Here is a 23,869-nt window from a genome sequence, read left to right as displayed (position 1 = left end):
GGAGCTCCTGGCTCCTGGCTTTGAATTGGTTCAACTCAAGCCACTGCAGGCACTTGCGGGGAGAACCAGCAGAATGAAGATCTTTCTGTCTCTTTTCCCCATGTATCTGCCTTTTCAATCAAAATAAATAAATCCTAAAAAAAAAAAAAAAGACGAAGAAGTTCCATGTTGCACAGGCAAGATCAAATTAACAGGCATGACATCACACAGATTTTTAAAAAAATATTTTGCTATTTTTTTTTTTTTTTTAATTGGAAAGTCAGATATACACAGAGGAGGAGAGACAGAAAGGAAAATATTCCAATCACTGGTTCACTCCCCAAGTGGCCGCACTGGCTGGAGCTGAGCCAATCAGAATGCAGGAGACAGGAGCTTCTTCCCACGCGGGTGCTGGGTCCCAAGGCTCTGGGCCGTCCTCCACTGCTTTCCCAGGCCACAGGCAGGGAGCTGGATGGGAAGTGGAGCAACCGGGACACCTAGTGGCGCCCACATGGGACCCTGGCACATGCGAGGTGAGGACTTCAGGTGCTAGACTACTGTGCTGGGCCGCACACAGGCAGATCTTACACTCAAGTAAACCATTTCTTTCTTGTTTTGTTGTTGTTTTGTCTTTTAATGGTTAGTGTACACTCACAAGTTTTTAACAAAACTTTCTAAAGATTTATTTTAATTGGACAGTCAGACATACAGAGAGGAGGGGAGACAGAGAGGAAGATCTCTGTCCATTGATTCACTTCCCAAATGGCCACAACAGCCAGAGCTACAACAATCCGAAGCCAGGAGCCTGAAGCCTCCTCTGGGTCTCCCACTCAGGTGCAGGGTCCCAAGGCTTTGGGCCATCCTCCACTGCTTTCCCAGGCCACAAGCAGAGAGCTGGATAGGAAGCAGGGCCACCAGGATTGGAACTGGCACCCATATGGGATCCTGGCACGTTCAAGACAAGGACTTTAGCTGCTGGGCTACCACACTGGGCCCACATTCAAGATTGATTGATTGATTATTTATTTATTTATTTATTACCTGAAAGTCAGTTAGGTGGTCTTTCATCTGCTGGTTCACTCCCCAAATGGCCACAATAATCAGAGGTGAACTGATCTGAAGTCAGGAACCAGCAGCTTCTGGGATTTTGATGTGAGTGCAGGGTCCCAAGGCTTTGGCCACCCCCTACTTCTTTTACAGCCAGTGCGCATGTTTGTATTGCAAGTGAAATACTGGCATGTATATGGGATGCCAGCACCACAGAGTAGAAGATTAGCCAGTTGAGCCACAGTACTGGCCCTTTTATGTTTCTTTACAGTTTTGTTGTTTGTTTTTTAAGATTTATTTTGGGTCCAGCGCTGCAGCCTAGTGCCTAAAGTCCTTGCCTTGCATGCACCAGGAATCCAAACAGGTGCCAGTTCATACCCAGGCTGCTCCACTTCCCTTCCAGCTCCCTGTCCTGTGGCCTGGGAAAGCAGTCGAGGATGGCCCAAAACCTTTGGACCCTGTATCCATGTGGGAGACCCGGAAGAGGCTCCTGGCTCCTGACTTCGGATCAGCTCAGCTCCAGACTTTGCAGCCACTTGGGGGGTGAGCCAGTAGATGGAAGATCTTTCTCTCGGATCACCCAGCCACTGGTTCACTCTGCAAATGGCCACAATCACCAGACCCGAGCTCACCTGAAGTCAGAAGCCAGGAACTTATTTGAGTCTCCCACGCGAATACAGGTTCCCAAGGCTTTGGGCCGTCCTCGACTGCTTTCCCAGGTCACAGCCATGGAGCACGATGGGAAATGCAGCAGCTGGGACATGAACTTGTGCCTATATGGGATTCTAGTGCTTGTGAAGTGAGAATTAGCCAATTGAGCTATTGTGGCAGGCCCTCTTTATAATACATACATATTTCATTGGAAAGGCCGAGTTGCAGAAAGGAGAGACAGCTCTTCAGTCCTCTGGTTCAGTCCTCAGTGGCCGCAATGGCCACAACTGAGCTGTTATGAAGCCAGGAGCCAGGAGCCTCTTATGGGTCTCCCACATGGATGCAGGGTCTCCAGGCTTTGGGCCGTCCTCTACTGCTTTCCCAGGCCACAAGCAGGGAGCTGGATGGGAAGCAGGGCTGCTGGAACACAAACTAGCTCCCGTATGGGATCCTGGTGTGTGCAAGGTAAGGACTTTAGCCACTAGGCTACTATGCCAGGCCCCTCTTCATGAAAGTATAGATCCTCTTTGCACTTCAAAGAAACAGATAAGATGACTTTCTGACGGAAGAGGCGGTGCAGCAGGGATGTTTATTTAGCACCATCAGCACCACACTAGAACACTTGGTGATCATCGCAGAGGCCTTCACTATCTGACAGGGAGGCCTGTGCTGTCAGCAGGTGTCAGTCCATGCCTCATGTCACGGTGAAAGGATTTTTTATTTTTTAGGTTATTTCTTTTATTTATTTATTTTTATTGCAAAGTCAGGTACACATAGAGGAGGAGAGACAGAGAGGAAGATCTTCTGTCTGATGATCCACTCCCCAAGTAGCCACAATGGCCGGTGCTGCGCCAATCTGAAGCCAGGAGCCCAGTGCCTCTTCTGGATTTCCTACATGTGGGTGTAGGGTCCCAAGGCTTTGGGCCATCCTCAACTGCTTTCCCAGGCCACAAACAGGGAGCTGGATGGGAAGTGGGGCCACCGGGATTAGAACGGGTGACCATGAGATTCTGGCATATGCAGGCAAAGGGCTTTAGCTACTAGGCTACTGTGCTAGGCAAACTGTGACAGGATTTTTAAAAACCTGTGCAGACTAAACAATGTCTCCTCCAGTGGCTGCTGCTGCATGGGAAAGAAGAGTCCTGGGGGGGGGGGAAGTTGAGTCGGGGAGAGGGCAAGAATGGCATGGAGCAACTGGCAGATGCATGTGGGGCTTCCCAGGGCAGATGAGCTGGATTGTTTGGGACATGTGGTGTGGGAGAACTGCTTCCCACACTGTCATGTGCTGTGTGTGCCCCAGCCCTATAGCCAGTCACACCATACTTGCCAGAGCCCCCCAGAATAACTTCACTGTGGAAAGAGGGCTTGGTAGGCGTGGCCAAGCATCCCGGGACAGGGAGAGGCCCCTGGCGCTCTAACCATTATTCCAAGCGTCCTCCCACGAGGAGGACGACGCAAACAGAGGCAGGCGCAGGCAGGAAGTCGGAAGCCCCAGCTTCTCCGGCCTCCAGGGTTGCGAGACAGCAAGCACATGTGCCCTTAAGCCAGTGTGTTTGTGGGGTGTCACTGTCACAGCATTGAGACACTCCAGCAGGGATGCCCAGCGGAGAGGGAGGGTTTGGTGAGAGGGGCGTGCCGTCACCTCTGCTCCATCAGCCCCCTCACACTCTCACAGCACCTTCTGCCCCTTGGTCCTCACCTCCTGCTCTCTCGGAGCCACATGGGCTGCCTGCTGCCCGCCTGGGCTGGAGTCGCCTCTGTGTGCGGCTCAGTGGCCAGGGCCTCTGCTCTGCAAGGCTCCAGCCCCAGCCTTCACTGCCCCCATCCCTGCTTTCTTCTCGCCAGTTCTTCCTGGTTTCTCTTGACTTGAGAGGCACAGAGATAGGGGGAGAGAGCTGCCACCCTAGTTCACTCCCCAGCTGTCCACAGTGGCCAGGGCAGGGCCTGGCTGGAGCCAGGAGCCAGATCCGGGAACTGGCCCAGGTAGTCGGGTACGTGGTGTCCTAACCACTGGGCCACATGCTTGCTCCATCCAGTTTTTCTTCAAGATTTACTTACTTGAAAGGAAAAGTTAACAAGGAGGTACGCAGACGGAGACAGACCACCTACCTGCCTGTCAGCTCACTGCCCTGAGGGCTGCAGTAACTGAGGGTGGTTCAGGCGGAAGCAGAATGCCTGCACTGGCTTCAGGTCTCCTGCGTGAGTGGCCGAGGCCCAAGCCCTTGGCACCTTCCCGTTGCCTTCCTGGGCACGTTGTACGGCAAGCAGAGTAGCACAGGATGGTAACCTCCCTGCAAGCAGCAGCCGCACAGCACTCCCCCAGCTGCTGACAGGGCTGCACCCTGGGCCATGTGCTTGCACACTCTACTTCCTGGGCCGAACTGTCACCTTCCTCCCCTCCTCCCACCAAAACATATGAAAGCCCAACTCCCAGAGCAGCTGGATGGGACTTTATTTGGAAAAGGCCTTCACACAGCTAATCAGGGTAAGACAAGCTCACTAGGGTGAGCCCTCCCCCCGGATGACCGGTGTCCTTACAAGCGGACAGCTGGACACTGACACGTGCTGAGGGAAGACGGAGTGAGGACACGGGAGGGCAGCCATGGAGGGGTGAGGCAGAGGCTGGGGCTGTGTGTCTGCAGAGAACACAGATCCCCAGCCAAGCAGACAGGAGCCTGGGTGCCTCACCCTGCTGACTTGCAGGAGCCAGCCCACTGGCTGCCCGGCATACACACACCCCATCACATCCTGAGATGGCCGCCACCAAAGGGGCTGGTGGGTTGGGGCGACCCTCCCTCTGGCAGAGCACGCTCCACCCCTCGGCATGCGTCTGCAGAAGGCAGCTGAACTAGGGTGCCTGATCCTGGGGGCCTCCCGACTACGCTGCACATGGCCCCAGCGAGGCGCAGGGGAGGGGCAGGAAGTGGGGAGCTGGGACTGGTCCCTGGGGAATGGTGGGGCAGGGGTGGCTCACAGAAAGGATGGGGTGAGCACACTTCAACACCTTCTCGTGTGGATCCCTCACGTGCTCTGGTCTGACGGAGAGGCAGCAGGGGCTGTGTGCTGGGGTAGGGAGGGAGGCCGGCACCTGGAGAACACATGGGCATGTCACTGACAAGCAGGTATTTACCATGCAAAGGCTTTAATTCATGCACTTACTCATCCAGCACACCACCGAGAGACCAGGCCTGTGTAACTCCAGGAGCACCTGATCTGTGAGGTCAGCAGGACAGGCCTGGGCAGAGCAGAGCTGGCTCCGCCCTGAAGCAAGGGCACCGAGCTGGGAACCAAGGGCCAGGACGGAGCATCCTGGTAGGGGCCAGTGCCCGAGCCAAGGCCACGGAACCGAAGGCGGGTGTAACACCTGACAGCCAGGGCAGCGGAAGGTGCCAGGGAGGCATGCGGAGCACCAAGCACACAGGGATGGGCACACATCCCTGAGGAGCGGCAAGGGGTCCTCCCAAGGCAGCCGACAGACCCCCAAACTGAGACTAACTCACCTCAGCGTGGGCCTCAGTGCCCGCGGCCCAGTCAGTCCCATCCGCCTTCTCTCCCAGGTCCCGGCTGGCGTGCTGGCAGCAGGGGAGTGAGGAGGCCTCCCAGCCTCGGGGTCCACGGTGGCTTGGCGACCACGGCTGTGGGGTCCCTGCAGGAGTCAGCACAACAGACACATTCACAATGACCCGGCCCCACGGGGCGATCCCGGGACCCGCAGGCAGGCCAGGGCACCCAGCGGCGACAGGCGGTGGTCTCGAGCGTCCCTCCCCCTCGCTCGCTGCTCTCTGCTCACGGACAGCCGTGCTGCCTGCAGCCCAGGACAGGGATGCGGGGCCCCCACGTCACCTTCAGGGTTTGGGATGGGGTAACTTGGTCTCCACGCCTTCAGCCATTTCTCTTTCTACTGTGACAAGCACGTGAAGACGATGTGCAGTCAGCCCATGGTCAACTGCCTGTGGGTCAAAGGCGTTCCCCCCAAAAACAGCAAGAGAAAGCTTTCCCTTGCCAGTCATTCCAGCAGTGCAGTCTGACGCCGTCCACCATGGAACCTGCAGCAGCAGTGCAGAGCGGACCCGTGTGTGAGCATGCGCAGGGCTGTGTCACAGGGCACACTGCAGCAGCTGGGGACCAGGCGTGGGACCCAACCACACAGGCGATGTTTGTGTCTGTTCTCCATTCCAGCTTTTTTAACAATACTTCAATTTTTTTTAAAGATTGATTTTCTTTTCTTTTTTTTTTTTAAAGATTTTATTTTTATTGGAAAGGCGGATATACAGAGAGGAGAGACAGAGAAGATCTTCCGTCCGATGATTCACTCCCCAAGTGAGCGCAACAGCTGATGCTATGCCAATCCAAAGCCAGGAGCCTCTTCCGTGTCTCCCACGCGGGTGCAGGGTCCCAAAGCTTTGAGCCGTCGTTAACCACTGCTTTCCCGAGCCACAAGCAGGGAGCTGGACGGGAAGTGGGGCCGCCGGGATTAGAACCGGCGCCCATATGGGATCCCGGGGGTGCAAGGCGAGGACCTTAACCACTGCGCTATTGCGCCGGGCCCAAGATTGATTTTATTTTCATTACAAAGTCAGATATACAGAGAGGAGGAGAGACAGAGAGGAAGACCTTCCGTGCGTTCGCAACAGCCAGTGCTGTGCCAATCTGAAGCCAGGAGCCAGGAACTTCTAGCTCTCCCACGCAGGTGCAGGGTCCCAAGGCTTTGGGCCATTCTTGACTGCTTTCCCAGGCCACAAACAGGGAGCTGGATGGGAAGTAGAGCTGCCGGGATTAGAACCAGCATCCATATGGATCCTCACGCATTCAAGGCGAGGACTTTAGCCACTAGGCTATGGCGCTGGGCCCTACAGTACTCCATTTTTTAAAACATGATCAGTGCATGCTGAGTTATGTTTATGACCCACAAGAGGAAAGACACTGTGCCACGGGGGCTTGACACAGTTGTGCCCCGTATTTTAGCAGCAGCTCACCCCCACGGCTAGGGGAAGCACTCCACCCCACAGGGCAGGTGGGTGCCTCCCAGGAGGCGTGGGCCACCCTGGCATGGGACTTCTGGACCAGACAGCAAAAGCATCAGTCGGTAGATTTCATCCTGACGCACCACACTAGCGGGCACGGAGCCAGCCGAGATGCGGGGTCTTGCACCCACACGGCCAGCGGCCAGCTCAGACGGCCCCCACGCAGGAGACCCGGGGTGAGAGCGGGTTCAGCCTGGCCCTGCCCAGGCCGACGTGGGCATTAACCTGGGCATTCTGGAGCATTGAACCACCAGACCCGAACTCTCCAAGCACCTCTCTGCCTTTTTTTTTTTTTAATTTAAAAGTTTCAGACCCTATTGTAGTAGGGCACAGAAAGAATCTAACTGAATACCTTACTCCGCATGGGCTAATCAAAGGCCATTAACCTGACAGCACGGCAGGGCAGGTGAGGATTCCAAATTCATGAAAAATAGGTCTTATGGCCAGTAAGCTGCTGCCTGCAGTGCCAGGATCCCACATGGGAGCTGGTTCATGTCCCAGTGCCCCATTTCCCGTCCAGCTCCCTGCGTGTGGCCTGGGAAAGCAGTGGAGGATGGCCCAAAGCACTGGGACCCTGCACCCGCGTGGGAGACCCAGAAAAGGCTCCTGGCTCCTGGTTTAGGATCCGCGCAGCTCTGGCCGTTGCAGCCGCGTGAGGAGTAAATCATCATCAGACGGAAGATATTCCTCTCTGTTTATCTAACTTTGCAATAAAAACAAATAAATCTTAAAAAAAAAAAAAAAACTTTTACCAAAACTGGATTTGATTTTCCGCCAGGCGGGGAAGAGCAGCGGTCTCCCTCCTCCCCGACAGGCACCCTACCAAAACTCTGGAAAAGTCTGGATCATTCCAGCTCCCAGACGACCATAGGGCCACGTGCCCGTTGGACACGACCAAGCGCTTCTTGAGGAAACGTGACCACAACACAAGAGGAAGTGAAACAGCTTCTCCCGGGCCGCCGGCGAGGGCTGGCAACACGAGGAACAACCAGCCCCCGCAAACAGGCCGGAAACGAGGGGTTCAACAACGACGACGCCCCGATGGAAGACTCCGTCGTCACCCCTCAGGAAAAAAAAAACCAAGCCGCCAGACGGCCGGCCCCCACGTCTGTGTACCTGCACACCGCGGGCCGCCGAGGTGGCACAGCGGACACTGCCCGAAGCCCACCGTCCGCCGCCCCTCACACCGCCTTCCGGGACCACGCGAAGCGCCTCGAACTTTCCGCCTCGAAGCTCCTAGCACTTTCCCACGCGCACGCCTCCGCGCATGCGCCAGCTCCCTACTTCCCAGAAGGCCATGCGGGCACTTGCTCCTGGCTTCCATCTCCCCTCGCTTTTTCGTCTTGGGGGGGGAGTGGGCGGGGAGGCTCGGGTTGCACATTTCCGGAAAGTGAGAATCAGGATCCAGCGGGATGTAGAGCATGACTTATGCCCAACTGAAGGACCGCCTAATCAGCTGCTTGCCTCTCCTAGAAAACTAGAAGCTTCTACCTGTGAAAGCGGCAACAAACGGTTGCCATGGAAACCCGTCGAGGAAGAAGTTGAGAGACCCAAAGCCAATGCGCGGAAGTAAGGGGCGGGGAAAAGTGGCCTCTGATGATTGGTGGAGAGTTGCCTCGGAGGCCGTTGTGATTGGTTCCAAGTTGACGCAGGCGCAGTAGCACAGGAGGAGTCCAAAGAGGATACAATGGGAAAGGCGGGCCCTGAGCGAAGTTAGTTCCGCTCCTTGGCTTGGAGTCAGGGGGTGGGGATGTCGCAAAGGCGCCTGGGAAATGGAGTTCCCAGCTAGGGTTGCTGGAGGGCGGGGGCTGCGCGCGCAGCGCCCGTGGTCTCTGGGCGGAGGTTTCCGCGGTTCCCCGGCGGCGGCGGCGGCGACCTAAAGTTTCCCCGCAGAATCTAGGACCCCACCGGGCCTCTCCTCGAGCACAGAGGTGAGGAGAGGGCGAGGCGAAGCGGCGGGCACGCTCGGCCGGGAGGCCTGCTGCTGTGGCGTCGACACGATCCTCGGTGGCAGGTGGAGGCCCCTGGGACACGGGTCGGGAGGACAGGCTCCCCGGCGGCCAGGCCCCCTTCCCCGGCGGCCAGGCCCCCTTCCCCGGCGGGATACGAGCTCTTTTTAGATTTTTGGGGGGGAGGGTCAGAAGGGGGCGGAGTCTGTGGGGAGTTTGACAGACAGCCCGGCCCGGCTGCCATGTCACCTGAGCTCCGGAGCTTGTCATGGTGGTCAGCGCTGGGGTGGAGCCCAGCCGGTAGCCCTTCATGTTGCGCCCAGTCAAAGTTGCCATTTAGCAGGTGCTGGCTCAGTGACGTAAATGGGTGAATGCAGGGGGAGGTTTGGAGCCCTGAGCTGTGTGGTCTTGCATCCTGAGACGACAGGCTGCCTCGCTGCTGCTGGGCTGTGTGGAGGGTCTACCCTGGTACGCACGGTCTTGAAACAGAAATCCTGAGCAGGTGCAAGACACCAACAAAACGAACAAAAAGTTTTATTGATTTTGAAAGGCAAAGAGAGGGAGACAGATGTTTCCTCTGCTGTTTTCACCCCCCAGAAAGGCTGCGGCAGTTGGGGCTGGGGCCAGGCTGAGGGCAGGAGTTTGGAGCTTGGAGTTCCATCCGTGCCTCCCGCGTGGGTGCACGGGCCCAACAACTGGGTTCGTCCCCTGCTGCCTTCCGTGGTGTTAGCAGGAAGCCGGCTCACCACGGTGGTGGCCACCCGCAGGTTTTGTGCGCTTGCTTTTCACTGTTTAGCATCTTTTGTGACTCGACCTGACAGCTGGCTCTGAACAGACTTGCTGGCGACACACCTGTAAATAAAAGTGCATCGGTTGCTGCTAATCCCTCAGAAAGACCCATGTGAGCACTTTGTCCGGCTCTGACCATTGGTGACTTGGTGTTAAAGTTGCCCAGAAAACCGCTGTGTTTTGCATTCAGGAGAAGCTCTTCCAGACTTCTCTGTAGTGTGGGCGTTAGGGTCCGTGAGCTGGCCTCGCTGTAGGCCCATGGTAAGCTGCGATGCTTGCTGCTTCAGGGGAGTTAAATGCATGTTCAACTTGGGATGTTTTTTTTCTTTCTTTTCCTTCCTTCCTTCCTCTTTCTTTTTTTTAACTACAACATTTATTATTATGGAAAAGACAGAATGGTCTTCCGTCCGCTAGTTAACTCCCCAAATGGCCACAACGACCAAAGCTGAACTGATTTGAACCCAGGCGCCAGGAGCTTGTTCTGTGTCTCCCATGTGGGTGCAGGGTCCCAATGCTCTGGGCCGTCCTCGACTGCTCTCCAAGGCCACACACAGGGAGCTGGATGGGAAGTGGAACAGCCAGGACAGGAACCAGCTCCCATGTGGAATGCGGGCGTTTGTAGGGCAGAACTAGCTAACTTAGCCGTAGCACCAAGCCCAAGGAAAGAATTTTTTTTTAGTAATTTATTTTTATTGAAAAAGCCAAGTGACAGATCTTTCTGTTGGTTCACTCCACAAGTGGCCTCCACAGCCAGAGCTGGACCTGTCCAAAGCCAGGAGCTTCTTCTGGGTCTCCCACTTGGGTGCAGGAGTCCAAACACTTGGTCCATCCTGCGCTGTTTTCCCAAGCCTGAAACGGAGAGCTAGATGAGAAGTGGAACAGCCAGAATGGAAACCGGTGTCCACATGGGATCCTGGCACATGCAGGGCAAGGATTTAGCTCCTACGCCATCACACCAAGCCCCCAAGGGAAGAATTCTGAAGAGCTTGAGACTTGGGCACAGCGTGGTGGCCTGGTGGCTAAAGTTCTCACAAATAACAGTAGAAACAACTTTGGGTTTTACTTTGTATTGTTTTGATCAGAGATGGCACAGGGTCTGAGTTAGATTCTATATTTTAAACGTATTTACTTGCAGGCCTGGCGCGGTAGCCTGCTGGCTCGTGCTGCCTGAAGTTCTTGCCTTGCATGTCCCAGGATCCCATATGGGCGCTGGTTCATATCCCAGCTGTTCTACTTTCCTTCCGCCTCCCTTCTTGTGGCTGTTGCAGCCACTTGGGGAGTGAACCAGTAGGTGGAAGATCTTTTTGTTTCTCCTTCTCTTTGTAAGTCTGCCTTTCCAGTAAAAATAAATTTTAAAAAATTATTTAAATGAAAGTGTTTACTTGGGCCCAGTGCAATGGCTTTGTGGCTAAAGCCTTACCTTCATGTACTGGAATGCCATATGGTTACCGGCTCATGTCCCAGCTGCTGCTGCACTGCTCTGCCTGCCTGTGACCTGGGAGAGCAGTAGAGGATGGCCAAGGGCTTTAGGACCCTGCACCTGCATGGGAGACCTGGAGGAAGCGCCTGACTCCTGGCTTTGCGTTGGTTCAGCTCCAGCTGTTAACGGCCATTTGGGGAGTGAACCAGTGAATGGAAGATCTTTCTCTCTTTGTGAATCTGCCTTTCCAATAAAAGTAAATGAATCTTTAAAAAAAAAAATGATAACCTATCGTGCTACTCCCCCAATAAAAATAAATCTTAAAAAAAAAAAAAAGAAAAGTATTTTACTTGATTATTTGAAAAGCAGTGTAACAGATTGAGAGAAATCTCCTGGCCACTGACTGGCTCACTCCCCAAACACAAGAGCCGGGTCTGGGCTAGCCAGAGCCAATGGCCAGTGTTCTGGCCAGCAGAGGCAGTAACGTGGACACGGTGCAGGTCTGGGGGATGAGGCACCGACAGGAGACCAGTGATGCTGGAAGTCTCTCCCAAGTCTCTCCTTTATTTGCCCTTTCACCTCTGCTTGTTTACTCTTTCCCCCACACCCGCATTAGGCATATTGGATACAGCTGAGTCCAGTTAGACCAGGTGCTTCTAGCCCAAGCCCACTCCCGTAGTGCTCGGCTTAACCACTGCTAGTCAACTCCTTAGCCCACAACAGCCAGCAACTCCTCTCAGCTCTGCCATGTGGGTGGCAGGGGCCCAAGTGCTTGGGCCGCAGCCTGCCGCTCTCCGGTGTGCGTTAGTAAGAAACTGGCTGAGAAGCCGGAGAGCTGGGAACCTAACCACTGCTCCCCCATGGCATGGCCGGTTAACCCACCACAATGACAAGCTCCCTGGCTGCTCTACTGGAAGTGGACTGGAGGCATGAGGGCAGAGTCAGGAGTCCATTAGAGGTGGTTGCAGTAGCACCCAACAGGCTGGTGGCAAGTTCAGAGGCCACGGCCATGGGCAAGGGCTTGGGGAAAACCTTGTCTCATGGACTGACCTCACACTCACTGCCAATATTCAGATGAAGGTGTTTGTAGGGGGCCTGGTGCAGTGGCCTAGCAACTGAAGGCCTCACCCCAAATGTGCTGGGATCACATATGAGTGCTGGTTCTAATCCTGGCAGCCGTATTTCCCATCCAGCTTCCTGCTTAAGGCCTGGGAAAGTAGTCGAGGACGGCCCAAAGCCTTGAGACCCTGCACCCATGTGGGAGACCTGGATGAAGCTCCTGGCTCCTGGCTTAGGTTTGGCGCAGCTCTGGCCATTGCAGCCACTTGGGGAGTAACTCATTGGACGGAAGATCTTGCTCTCTGTCTCTCCTTGTCTCTCTATATCTGACTTTGCAATAAAAATAAGTCTAAAGTATTTGTAGGAATGTTCAAGCTGAGCCTCTGTCCCCACTGTGAGAAGAGGGAGCAGGGAGATTCCTTGCAGCGTCAGGTGGCGGTGTATCTCCCACGGAAGCACTGTGTGGCCTGGGACAAGGCAGGTATCCTGGCTGAGCCTCTGCTCCTCACCTGAGACCCGAGTCACTCCTGCCCAGCCAGAGCTCCCTCTGTCTGCCTCTGTCACAGGCCGGAGTCTCTGCTGTGCTACTCTGGCTCCGGGTCGCCCTTCCTGACCTCTCTAAGCTTCCCATGTGACTCGACCTGGCACCAATTGTAATGGCCACCACAACTCCCGGTTCTCCCCAGCATCGCTTGTACCACACCCTACCAGTCCCACGTGATGGGGCCCCAGCTCTGGTCTCAGAGGCTCAACACACACAGGCACTGCCTCCAAACAGGCTCAGCTGCCTGACTCCCTCGAGGGGGAGCAGGGAGAGGCTGTGAAATCTGCGTACAGCAAGGGCTGACGGCGAGCTGAGGGGCTCACGTCCCTCTCTGGGCGGCCTGCCTGGCCCGTTATCAGCCTCCTGCAGCTGGCTTCTGCCCGTGTCCCCTGGAAGGCAGCAGCTGATGTCACCCTTGCCACACATGGCCTTTGTGGGCCTTTAGGAAGTAAACCAGTACATGGAAGTTCCGTCTCTCTCTCTCCCTCTGCCTCTCCTTCCCTTTTTCTCTCCTTCCCTTTTTCTCTCCTTCCCTTTCTTTGTTTTCCTCTGAAAAAATTGTTTTGAAAAATGCAGTGTTACCACCAGGACAACATATCCCTAAGTGACACAGAGTAAGGGGCCCTTGACAACAGTCTTGCAACCCAGATGCCTCCATAACTCCTGTATTTGGAAACAGAGATTCAGAATGTATGGGATGAGAAAAGGGAAGGACAGACTTTTTTTAAAAAAAGATTTTTTTTTTTAATTAGAAAGGCAGATATACAGAGAGGAGGAGAGACAGAGGAAGATCTTCCGTCCGATGATTCACTCCCCAAGGGGCCGCAACAGCCAGAGCTGAGCCGATCCAAAACCAGGAACCTCTTCTGCCTCTCCCATGCAAGTACGGGGTCCCGTTGGAGGAGGGTGGACGGCTTGCTTGGAGCGCTGTCCGAGAAGGTGACACTCTGTCAGGCGTGAACAGAACTGCCACTGCAGAGTGAGCACAGCAGTTGAAAGCTGCTCAGCTATAGGATATAAGAACAAATGTCTTTTTTTTTTTTCTGTTGAGAAATTTTTGGCTTGGCACGATGGTTCAGTGGCTAAATCCTCACTTGGCAAGTGCCAGGATCCCATATGAGCACTGATTTGTGTCCAGGCTGCTCCACTTTCCATCCGCTTCTCCACTTACGGCCTGGGAAAGGACAGCCCAAAGCCTTGGGACCCTGCACCCGTGTGGGAGACCTGCAAGAAGCTCCTGGTTTCAGATCAGCTCAGCTCCAGCCAGTGATTATGGCCGTTTGGGGAGTAGACCAGAGATGAAAGAGCTTTCTCTCTGTCTCTCTCCATAAATTTGATATGCCTTTCCAATAAAAATATACAATTTTTTTTTAAAAGAAGAAAAAATGTGTTTTCTTTGGATTTGGCACAATGATTCAACTATCTCTGCAAGTGATAGGATCCCACTTGGGCGCTGGTTCACGTCCCGGCTGCTCCGCTTCCCATCCAGCTCCCTGCCTGTGGCCTGGGAAAACAGTGGAGGACGGCCCAAAGCCTTGGGACCCTGCACCTGCATGGGAGATCCAAAAGAAGCTCCTGGCTCCTGGCTTTGGATCAGCTCAGCTCCGGCCATTGCAGTCACTTATCTCTCCTTCTCTCTGTAAATATGCCTTTCCAATAAACATAAATAAATCTTTAGAAAAAAGAAAATGAAAAGGAAAAGTGTTCCCTGGAAGTGCCCTGTTGATTTTCCTCTTTGTCAGACTCGGTGTGTTATGTTGACTTGGACTTTGAAGTAGCAGGGAATCTTGCAGCGATGTACAAGGCCTAGAGAAGAAGGTGCTCCTCGGCCAGGCACCCACTAATTCCTCGTGGCAGGAAAGGCTGTGCGGCAGCGACGGAGAAGCCCGGGGCTCCTGGAGGCTCTGTGTGAATAGTGGGGTTCCAGCCTCCCTGCTCCTGCTGCGGCATTTCCTGCGATCCTTGGTGTGGAAGGCCATCGTGGTAGGAGACGGGGTACGGGGCGGCTGAGGGCACTCTCACTCTTGCTTACCACATGTCATTGACCAGAACTGGTCATGTGGCCCCAGCCTAGCTGCAAGGGAGTCTGGGAAACACGACGGTTAGCTGTTTAAAATGGGAGCACTCATTGCCTGACATGTCCATCATGCAGTTCATGGAGATGCCTCCGAGTCTTAGCTCTGCTTCTGATGCCAGGCTCCTGCTAGAATGCCTCCTGGGGGGCAGCAGAGGGCCCAGCTGTCTCAGCACCCATTACCCACGTGGGAGACCCTGGTTGAGTTCTGGGCTGCTGACTGGCCTGGCTGTCATACGCCTTTGGGGCAAAAGGAGGGGCGAGCTCTCTACATTTGTCTGTCTCTTTGCCTTTCAAATTAAAAAAAAAAAAAAAAAAGGAAGTGGAGAGCATATTTGAGCTGTGCCAAACACAGCCACGTCAGCATGGGCTCTTGGCTGACTGCCCATCAGTGGCGAGTGGGCTGTTCTCTCAGTGTCCTGTCCAACCCCCTCCCCCAACCCCTGTCTTGCAGCATGATCTGCTTCTGCCCAGAATGTGGCAAGAGCGTTGAAGCCTCATTCAAATTCTGCCCTTACTGTGGGAAGCCCGTGCCTACAGAGGAGCATGCGGAGCCCCAAAGCCGTGTCAGGGCACACGTGCAGCCCTTCCGAGGTGAGGGCTGGGGTGCGGGTACGTGTGTGGGGCGGAGGACAGACAGGTCCAGGGCCCAGGCAGCTCTGTCTGCACTCGGCCCCTGGGTGTCTCATTGGCCTCATGGCGTTGGACACAGTTCCCACAGTTCTCTCTCCTGCTGGGACCTGTGCCCTGAGCTCCATATCCAGAAGGCCAGCTGCCTGTCCTACAAGCGTTAGCTGTCCTATGCCCTTCTCGATCTGAGCATGTTCAAAACTGAACATCCGCCTTCCCCACTATTCCTGCAACTTCCGGCCTGCTGCATGGGGTCACTCCCCTCAATGCTTCCTGGTCCTCGGGAACAGCAGCTCCGCTTCTGTTCAGAAAAGCCCATGGCAGGCAAAGGTTTGAAGGTGTGAGAAGAGAGGGGAATGGGTGTGTACACACTGGGGTGTTGGGGAACTGGGGGCTCGGGGAGGCTCTCCAAGTGTGTAATGAGGCTCTGGGAAGAGCGAGGCAAGGAAAAAATGGAGGCAGGATCAAGCAGTACAGGCAGTCTTTGTGGGTACGGGGCAGTCTGTGGCCTGGGGGCAGCCAGGGGACAGTGGGGTCAGGGACAGGCTCACAGGGCCTCGTAGGCCTTGGCTGAAGGGTATGGCCCTAACTGTTGGTGGAGAGCTGCAGGGGAATCCCTGTCTGGCCAGTGAGAGGCCTAGGGACTGGGCAGATGGCCAGGAGGTAGTGAGTTCCATCCTCACAGGATAGGAGGGTCTTGTCTAACTGTTTAAGTCAGGAAATTCCATGGAAATGACAAACAATTGAAACCAAACAATTGGGTCTGGGGGCTGAGCGGGTGCTGTGGGCACAGTACTAGTCAGTGAAGGCTTTGAGCCTTGGCTTTCCATGGTCCAGGAGACAAAGCTTCGTGCCCAAGCAGCATTGGGGTGAGAGTGTGAGTCCTGGACTCCCGGGGGATGAGCCGGAACGAGCCCCCGTTTTCCGTCTCAGCCTGGCTGATGGGCACGGAAAGGAAGGGTGTCTTCCGTGAGAACTCCAGCCAAGAGCTCACAGTCTGGCCAGTTTGGGACCAGAATCCTTGCCAGCCTGAGAGTTTGATTTTAAAGTGGGAGAGGTGTGAGTGCCCCCTCCACCCCAGCTCCACCCCGGCGTAAACAAGTCTGCTCTTGAGAAACGCCCTTCCAAGACAGCTCTCGGAGAACTCCCAGAGGGCCAGAGCCGGGGAAGCCCTCGCCCTGGTCTGTGCGGGGCTGCAGAGGCGTCTGCACAGGAGCTCAGGACAGCCCGCGGGAGTGAGCAGCTGCAGAGGCAGAGCTGCAGGGACCGCCGACTTTAGAGTTGGTGGGGGGCAGAGGGCGCTTGCAAAGGGTGATGAATACGGTTAAAGAGCTGACAGTGAATGGAAAGCATGGGGAAGGGACAGAAGCAGGCAGATTGGGGAAGTGTCTAGGCGGGAGGTGGGGGAAGTGGGGTGTATTAAAACAACTAAATCCGTATTGCGATCTAAATGAAATTCTTCCATTTTTTCTAAGTAAATAAATTTTCTCAAACTATTAATGATCATATATATATATAAATTTACTATTTATTGTTGTCAGAAACTCAATGTAGGGATTAAATGGCAGAGTAGACATAACTGAAGGGAGAAGCAGTGACCCAGAGTTGAAGAAGTTATGAGCAAGACAAATTGACAGAGATCTTAGAGAGAGGCTGAGACCCATCTAGTGGAGGACAATTTGCTCAGACATTAAGGTGACAGAGGAGAAGGAGCTATGAGGGTGGAGGAGGAGAGCAAGGCTGACATGACCGAAGAGGGCCGTGTGACTCCAGCCTGACTCTGCTGTGCCTCCAGGGTCTAGGAGTGAGCCGAGCTCCAGTTCCCACGTCTCTCCCAAGAAAGTGAAGCGGTCCAGTCCTGGCGCCTCTCCCTACTCCTCCCTCCTATCAGGCGGGAGCAAATCCGTGTCTGAAGATACTGATGGCTCCTCAGAGAAACCCAAAGGTGAGCGGGCATCGGGGCCGGTAGATCCACAGCCCCCGTTCAGCATCCTCCATCCCTGCCGGGCCCCCCCAGTCGCCTCCACCCGTCCACTTCGAGACTTGAGGACCCTTGCTTATCTCCTTCCCGTGGATTCGGGAGCCTGAGGTCACAGCCCCAAAGGCCTCCTTGTTGCCTTCCAGGGCCTGAGCTGCCTTATCACATGTCTCGTTCTGTTGTCCCCACCATGCCCTTGGTTGCCAGCCCGGAAACCCTGCAGGGGTGGGACCTGACCTTGCCCACGTGTGAACCCTCCTAGTGCAGGGCAGAGGGCGAGGCCCTGGTGCAGGCTGTTTATGGGGGTGTGTCTGGAATGGCCTCTCTGAGCCTGACCAGCTCCCCCCATCCAGCAGGAGCTGGCCCCAGGAGCCTTCCCTGACGTGTGCTGGCACAGCCTTCTGTCTCTCCCCAGAGTCCTGGTCCTCTTCTGTCCTGCCCATCTCATACTCTGCTTGCAGCGGCCATGTCTGGGTCAGGCTTCTCTACCCGCCGGGCGCTCCAGGGGAAGGCTCCGGCTCCAACCCGTGTCTGACACATGCTCGATCCCAAGGAATAAGTACACAGCATCATGAGTATTGTTCTTTATCAGGACCATTCTCCCACAGGGTCCTGGAGCAAGCCCCCGACCCCCAAGAGCAGCCCGCAGGCGACCAGGCAGAGCCCTCAGACGGTGAAGCGGAGCCGGGTGACCGCCTCACTCAAGGCTTTGCCTGCGGGGACAGTGCTAACGGACAAGAACGGGCAGCACTGGAAGCTAGGTGCCCTCCAGACCAAGGATGACCAGGGCATCCTCTATGAAGGTGTGCTCAGGGCGGCAGGGGTAGTGGTGAGGCCGGGCAGCACCAGGGCGGGGAGGGAGGACGGAAGCCGGCTTCCACACAAGTTTCTCTCGGCCCCTGGGATTGTATTTTCATCCATCCCCAGGAGCTAGGCAGGTCTTGGAAATAAAAGCTACAGGTCAAGAGTGGTGGGGACTGCGCCCAGTTGGAAAGCGTGGGTGCCCTGGAAGGGCATGTATCCTGTGGAGACCGTGTGTTGCCCCTCAGTGCCACCTGCTGTTGTCATGTGAGCTCATGGTGAGGATGCTTGCCATGGCCACCCGGGATATGGTCCGTTGTAGTGACAAACACCAGGATAGGAAAGGTGTCTTGCTTGTGGAGATGGGATCTTCACAGCAAGCAGGACAGGCTGCCACACATGTCCAAGAAACTTAGAAAGCGAGGGAGACTGCCCTGGTGTTTCCCTGTGGTTGGGGCGGCGTGGGGTGAGGGTCCCACATATGTGCTTCTGTTTCATGGGGTGTGACCCTTCTAGTGAGGGGTGCCCAGGCCTTCCCAGGGGGTGGGGGAGGGGGACAGGGAGGGGTGCCCAGGCCTTCCCAGGGGGTGGGGGGAGGGGAACAGGGCGGGGAGAGGAAGGCTTCAAATTAGAAATCAAATCTCAAATAATGGAAGCAGCATGTTTAAAGATTTGTTTATTTCAAAGACAGAAAACAAGAGAAAGAGATCTTCCATTCACTAGTCCACTCCGTAAGCACCCACAACAGCCAGGACTGAGCCAAGCCAAAGTCAGTGGTCAGGAGCTCCGTTGGGGTCTCATCCCGTGGCTGAGGGATCAGGGGCTCCATCAGGGTCTCCCACCCAGTGGCTGAGATCCCCAAAAGCCAGAGAGACAAAGCTATTGTTAAAAAGGCCAGGATATACAAGCTTTTGTTAATCACTCTCTTGGGTGGAACTAAGAGTCTCTAGAGATGGTTTTTCTGTTCATTAAACTTGAGGAAAGCCAAAAGAAGAGCAACATAGCCAGCCTGGACAAAGGGAGAGAGGAGGAGATAGCCTTGGAGTTAGGGAGGCCTTCTTCCATTTTTTAGGACCAGAGAGACATGAAGGAGAGGTAGCACTACGCCTTGTTTGCTCCGAGATCAGTGAGCACACCAGGTGTTCTTGGTTTATGATAAGCCTCTAGTCCACAGACACTCGGACACTCTGCTCCTTCCCTCGGGAAGTCACGTGCTAAGCATCAGCCATGTGTGTGCAGAGTTGAGATCCCTTGAACCACTTGCGTGACTCAGGCATTGCTCCTGACCCCAGGCTGCAGGCTGACCTCATAGGCAGAGCTATGTCAGAGCTGCGCTGCCCCGCTCTGCCCTGCTGGATGTCGACAGAGAACCCATCAGAAGCAGGAAGGAGTGGGTTGTGGCAACCAGGTCCCAAAAGCTGCCGCTGCTTGCTGGGAAGTTGGAAGAGCAAGACCATGACCTTCACAGCTGGGACATAGCCATGTTCTCTCTGTCCCTCTGCAGCTGAGCCCACCTCTGGCCTCAAGAATACCCAGCAACATGGATTCTCACTCAAACTGGTGAGTGGTCCCCAGTGGAGACAGACCGAGCCTCTCCCTCTGGACTGGGAGAGCTCAGCCCGGTGCCTGAGGAACAGTGGGACCCAGGGTGGGCCGGGTGCCCAGGTCCTCCTCACCGGAGCTGCCAGCTGTGCCCTGAATTGGCTCTGCTGCCTCCTGGCCAAGGTGACCTGGGCAGGGACATCCCTCAGAGTGCTGAATTTCCACATCTGTGAATGGAGCCAGAAACATCCCATTGTGGGAATCACTGGTCCACTATTGCATGCAACTATGGCCCACCTATTGTATACAGCAAGCACTTAGCTGATCACCTGCCATGTTTCGCCATGCTGGGTATTGGGGGGCTCTGCTGTGCAAATGAAATGAGGCTCCACACACAGTTGGTCCATAGTGTAAGGCTCAGCAGGCCAGATACCTGCCCAAGGGTAGCCCAGAAGGAAGAGGACCACAGAGCAGGCTGGAGTGGCTGTGTGGGCAGGACAGGCTGTTGGCAGAGGACACGAATGGTGAGAGGGCAGCATCATGGTCTGCAGCCCTGCCATGGGTGCCAGGATTGCGAATGACTTTATTTTCCCCCCATTTGTCTCACACTCTTGAGAACCAGGGGTATCCCCAATGGGCACCCCATCTCAGCCTTGGACAGAGGCCACAGGAATGGTTTATGAGCATGGGCTCAGAGCCAGGCCCCCAGGTTGCACCTGCCACTGCAGGCCGGTTGTATGTCTGCCAGCAGGCCGAGCATTTCACAAGCACAGCTTTGGGTTTTTTTTTTTTTTAAAGATTTATTTTTATTATTTTTTTATTGGAAAGGCGGATATACAGAGAGGAGAGATAGAGAGGAAGAGCTTCCATCCGATGATTCACTCCCCAAGTGAGCGCAACGGCCGATACTATGCCGATCCGAAGCCAGGAGCCTCTTCCGGGTCTCCTACATGGGTGCAGGGTCCCAAAGCTTTGGGCTGTCCTCGACTGCTTTCCCGGGCCACAGGCAGGGAGCTGGAAGGGAAGCTGGAAGGGAAGCGGGGCTGCCAGGATAGAACTGGCGTCCATATGGGATCCCTGGCGTGCTAGGCGAGGACCTTAACCACTTGCGCCACCGCGCCGGGCCCAGCTTTGGGTTTTTACAAATGATTTATTTATTGTTTATGTGAGAGACACAAATAAAGAGAGTATGCTCCTATCTGCTGATTTACTCGCCCAAATTACTAACAGCCAGGACTGGGCCAGGCCAGCTCCAGGAGGCAGGAGCTCAGCTTCTATTTCCCATGTGACTGGCAGGGACTCGAGGACATGAGCTGTCACTGCTGACTCCCACAGTCCACATTAGCAGGAGGATAGACTCTCAAGTGGAGCCAGGCCTTAGGAACACAGCTGCAGGGCCCGGTGCGAAGGCACAGTGGCTAAATCCTCACCTCGCATGTGCTAGGATACCATATGGGCACCAGTTTGTGGTGTCCTGGATTCTCCACTTCCAATCCAGCCCACTTCTTGTAGCCTGGGGAAGCAGTGGAGGACAATCTAAAACCTTGGGACCCTGCACCTGCGTAGGAGACCCAGAAGGAGCTCCTGGCTCCTGGCTTTGGATTGGCTCAGCTCTGGCCACTGTGGCCGCTTGGGAGGGGTAAAGCAGTGGATGGAACATCTTTTCTCTCTGTCTTTCCTTCTCTCTGTAGATCTACCTTGGCAATAAAAAATAAGTAAAGCTTAAAAAAAAAAAAAAAAAGACAGCTGCATCAGCTGTGTTCAGCATAAGTGGTTTGCCATTTTTTATAAAAAGGGATCTCATATTAACAGTGGCTTCTCAATGTAGCACTTTATTGCTTCTTCATTTTCAATTGTAAGGCAGTGGCCCAGGGCTAAGATGGTTCCTTCATCATGGAGCCCAGTTTTCTTCTTCCTTGTTACTCTGTCTCCCTTTATTCAAATACCTCCATCTCAGGCTGGAATGGCTGTTTTAGCTCCTGCTGTCACCTCTGTGTTCCAGCTTAAAGACACAGGAGAAGAGGAAGGGCGTGTCCCAGCCTTTTAAGCATGGAAGCTGGAAGCTGACTTCATTTCTCCTGCTTGCATCTCATCTCATTGGCCAGAATTTGGTCATGGGGTCAGCCTTTAATGCAAAGGGGGCAGCGTAGTTTTTAACTGAAGGCTGTGTGTCTAGGGAAACTGTGGATCCTAACATGCAACAGCAAAGGAGTGTAGGTGCTGAGAGCCTGCGGTCCCAGTTGCGTGCCCCCGCCGCTCCCCGGAAATTGGGTTCAGGTCCAGGGGCCTTGGTAAGGAACCGGTCACTGTTGCCTTAGCTGGGGTACTAACTGCCGGTAGTGAGCCGGAGCCCGCTGCTCAAGTCCAGTGTGACAGCTCTGTGCCCTTCCCACCAGGACGCCAAGGACGGACGTCTGTTCAACGAGCAGAACTTCTTCCAGCGGGCTGCCAAGCCTCTGCAAGGTACTCCGTGGGGAGTGGGCCACGGCTCCGTCAGCCCTGTCAGCACCCCGAGTGTCATCCCCAACTCTCATCACTCATGAGACAGACGGTGATGTCACACCTGGCTCAGGCCATCTCCTTGGGGGCAAATGTGCCATTCTTAGGCATTCTGCAAGCTGATTGATTTTATCAAAAGATGTATTTATTTGAAAGAAAGAGTAACAGAGAAGGGGAAGAGAAACAAAAAAAAGGATCTTCTACTTGCTGGTTGACTCCCCAAATGGCAGCAAGAGCTGGGGCTGGGCCAGGCCAAAGCCGGAAGCCTGAAACTCTGTCTAGATCTCGAACGTGGGTGGCAGGGGGTCCAAGGACTCAGTCTGCTGCTGCCTTCTCAGCTGCACTAGCAAGGAGCCAGAGCAGAAGCAGGGCAGCTGAGACTTGAAGCCGCTTCCACTGCTGTGCACCAGTGCTGGCCCCTGCAAGCTGGTCGTCACACACAGCTGTTATACAAAATCATAAAGTTTAGTCAGGCGTGTTACATGTGAAGCAAAAGTAAATGCCCAGCAGTCTGTCATGTCCCCCACCGTCTCTTCCCTGTCCCCGGACTGTGGATGGCTGCAGCTGTGTAGGGAGGGTAGGGCCCACAGTGAGGCTGACATGCCTCTGGCCCATGCCACTGTCAGTCAGGTCCCAGGGGGGCTCAGGATTGGATCTGGTGGGATCTATTGACATCAAAGAATTGGCAGTCACCCTGGCATTGGTTCTGTTCCCCCCGGTCAGCCGGCCGACAGTCCCAGCGCACTGAGGTCCTACAGGAAAGACAGAGGTATAGTCCAGTGACCCGTGGCCGTATTGGGCACCTGTTGACCGGGCCAGCTGTTCTCTACCATTCCTATTCCCTCCACTCACCAGAGACTTAAGTACACAGAAGTCACCACCTGTCACCCATGGATATGTATGTCAGACCTGCACAGGCCGCCTGCACCACCCTCACCCCACACGCCTCCCGCCATCACCCTCCTCCAAAGGCGTTGCCTCTAGCTGGGAGACTCTGGGTCCGTGTGAGATGGGTTGTCGTCCCCGGGGGTCTGAACCAAGTGATCTCTGACCTCGAGCCTCTGCCTCCCCACAGTGAACAAGTGGAAGAAGTTGAAATCAAACCCCCTCCTGGCAATCCCCACCTGTGTGGGTTTCGGCATTCACCAGGACAAGTACAGGTGAGCCCCCTCCTGTGCCACCCGCCTCACCTCCTGTGACCACATGCGGGTCTGGCTGGAACTCAGGAGCCACGGGCCACTTACTTGCTTGCCTGCTCCCTGCAGTGTTGAGCCTGGCTCGTGCCGGGCCCATGGGAACCCTGTTGTCCACTGGGGCCAGGCCCTGTAGCCCTCAACCAGAGTTGCACCGCCTCTGTCCTGGGTGTGCCTGCATCCCTGATGTCTCTGGGTTCCCCACCTGCTGGGGTGCTGGTGTCTTCTTCCAGGTTCTTGGTGTTCCCCAGCCTGGGGAAGAGCCTCCAGGCGGTCCTAGAAGACGCCCCACAGCACGTGGTGTCGGACAGGTGTGTGCTGCAGGTGGGCTGCCGGCTGGTACGTACCTGACATTGCTACATCTCGGTTGGTGCTGCCTGTGTGCCACAAGCCCCCACTGCTCTGTGCCCTGATGCAGGCAGACATTGGGCACAGGCATTGTTCCTGGGGAGCCCTGGGTGTGAACGAAGGGCCCTGGCCTCCAGATGAACACTGGAGTGGGCTTCTTGGCAGAGGTGATCTCTAAGCCAGTACGTACCTGGGGAGTGGGAACAAGGGGACAGAAAATGCCAAGGGCACAGCTGCTTTGCAGAAGCTAATATGGGAAAGAGCATGTGGCTTCTGTCATTGGTTCACCCGTTTATCCTCTCCAGGAGCCAGGGTAGAGCAGCGAGTCGTCCAGTCCTGGTT

General features: G+C 55.1%; 1 protein-coding gene across 7 annotated transcripts in view; it reads left to right on the top strand.

Annotated features, from left to right (window-relative positions):
- Positions 1–8,543: 8,543 nt before the first annotated feature.
- Positions 8,544–23,869, top strand: part of VRK3 (VRK serine/threonine kinase 3) — a 30,642-nt gene continuing 15,316 nt past the window's right edge. For 6 of the 7 annotated variants that reach the window (XR_005883617.1, XM_040978032.1, XM_040978031.1 and 3 more), the window contains exons 1-8: positions 8,544–8,632; positions 14,991–15,130; positions 16,962–17,111; positions 17,753–17,947; positions 19,450–19,505; positions 21,884–21,950; positions 23,062–23,146; positions 23,413–23,518. Coding sequence is in view for 6 of the 7 variants with exons in the window: in XM_040978032.1 (XP_040833966.1) it covers positions 14,992–15,130; positions 16,962–17,111; positions 17,753–17,947; positions 19,450–19,505; positions 21,884–21,950; positions 23,062–23,146; positions 23,413–23,518 (798 nt within the window). In the remaining variant the exon portion in view is untranslated. The other variant, XM_040978030.1, reaches the window with a different exon arrangement.

Source organism: Ochotona curzoniae, unplaced genomic scaffold, assembly GCF_017591425.1.
Source record: "Ochotona curzoniae isolate NIBS_2020 unplaced genomic scaffold, NIBS_Ocur_1.0 contig_2861, whole genome shotgun sequence".
Taxonomy (NCBI): domain Eukaryota; kingdom Metazoa; phylum Chordata; class Mammalia; order Lagomorpha; family Ochotonidae; genus Ochotona; species Ochotona curzoniae.
Note: the sequence above shows the minus strand (reverse complement) of the source record. Positions and strands in the feature narration are given on the sequence as shown.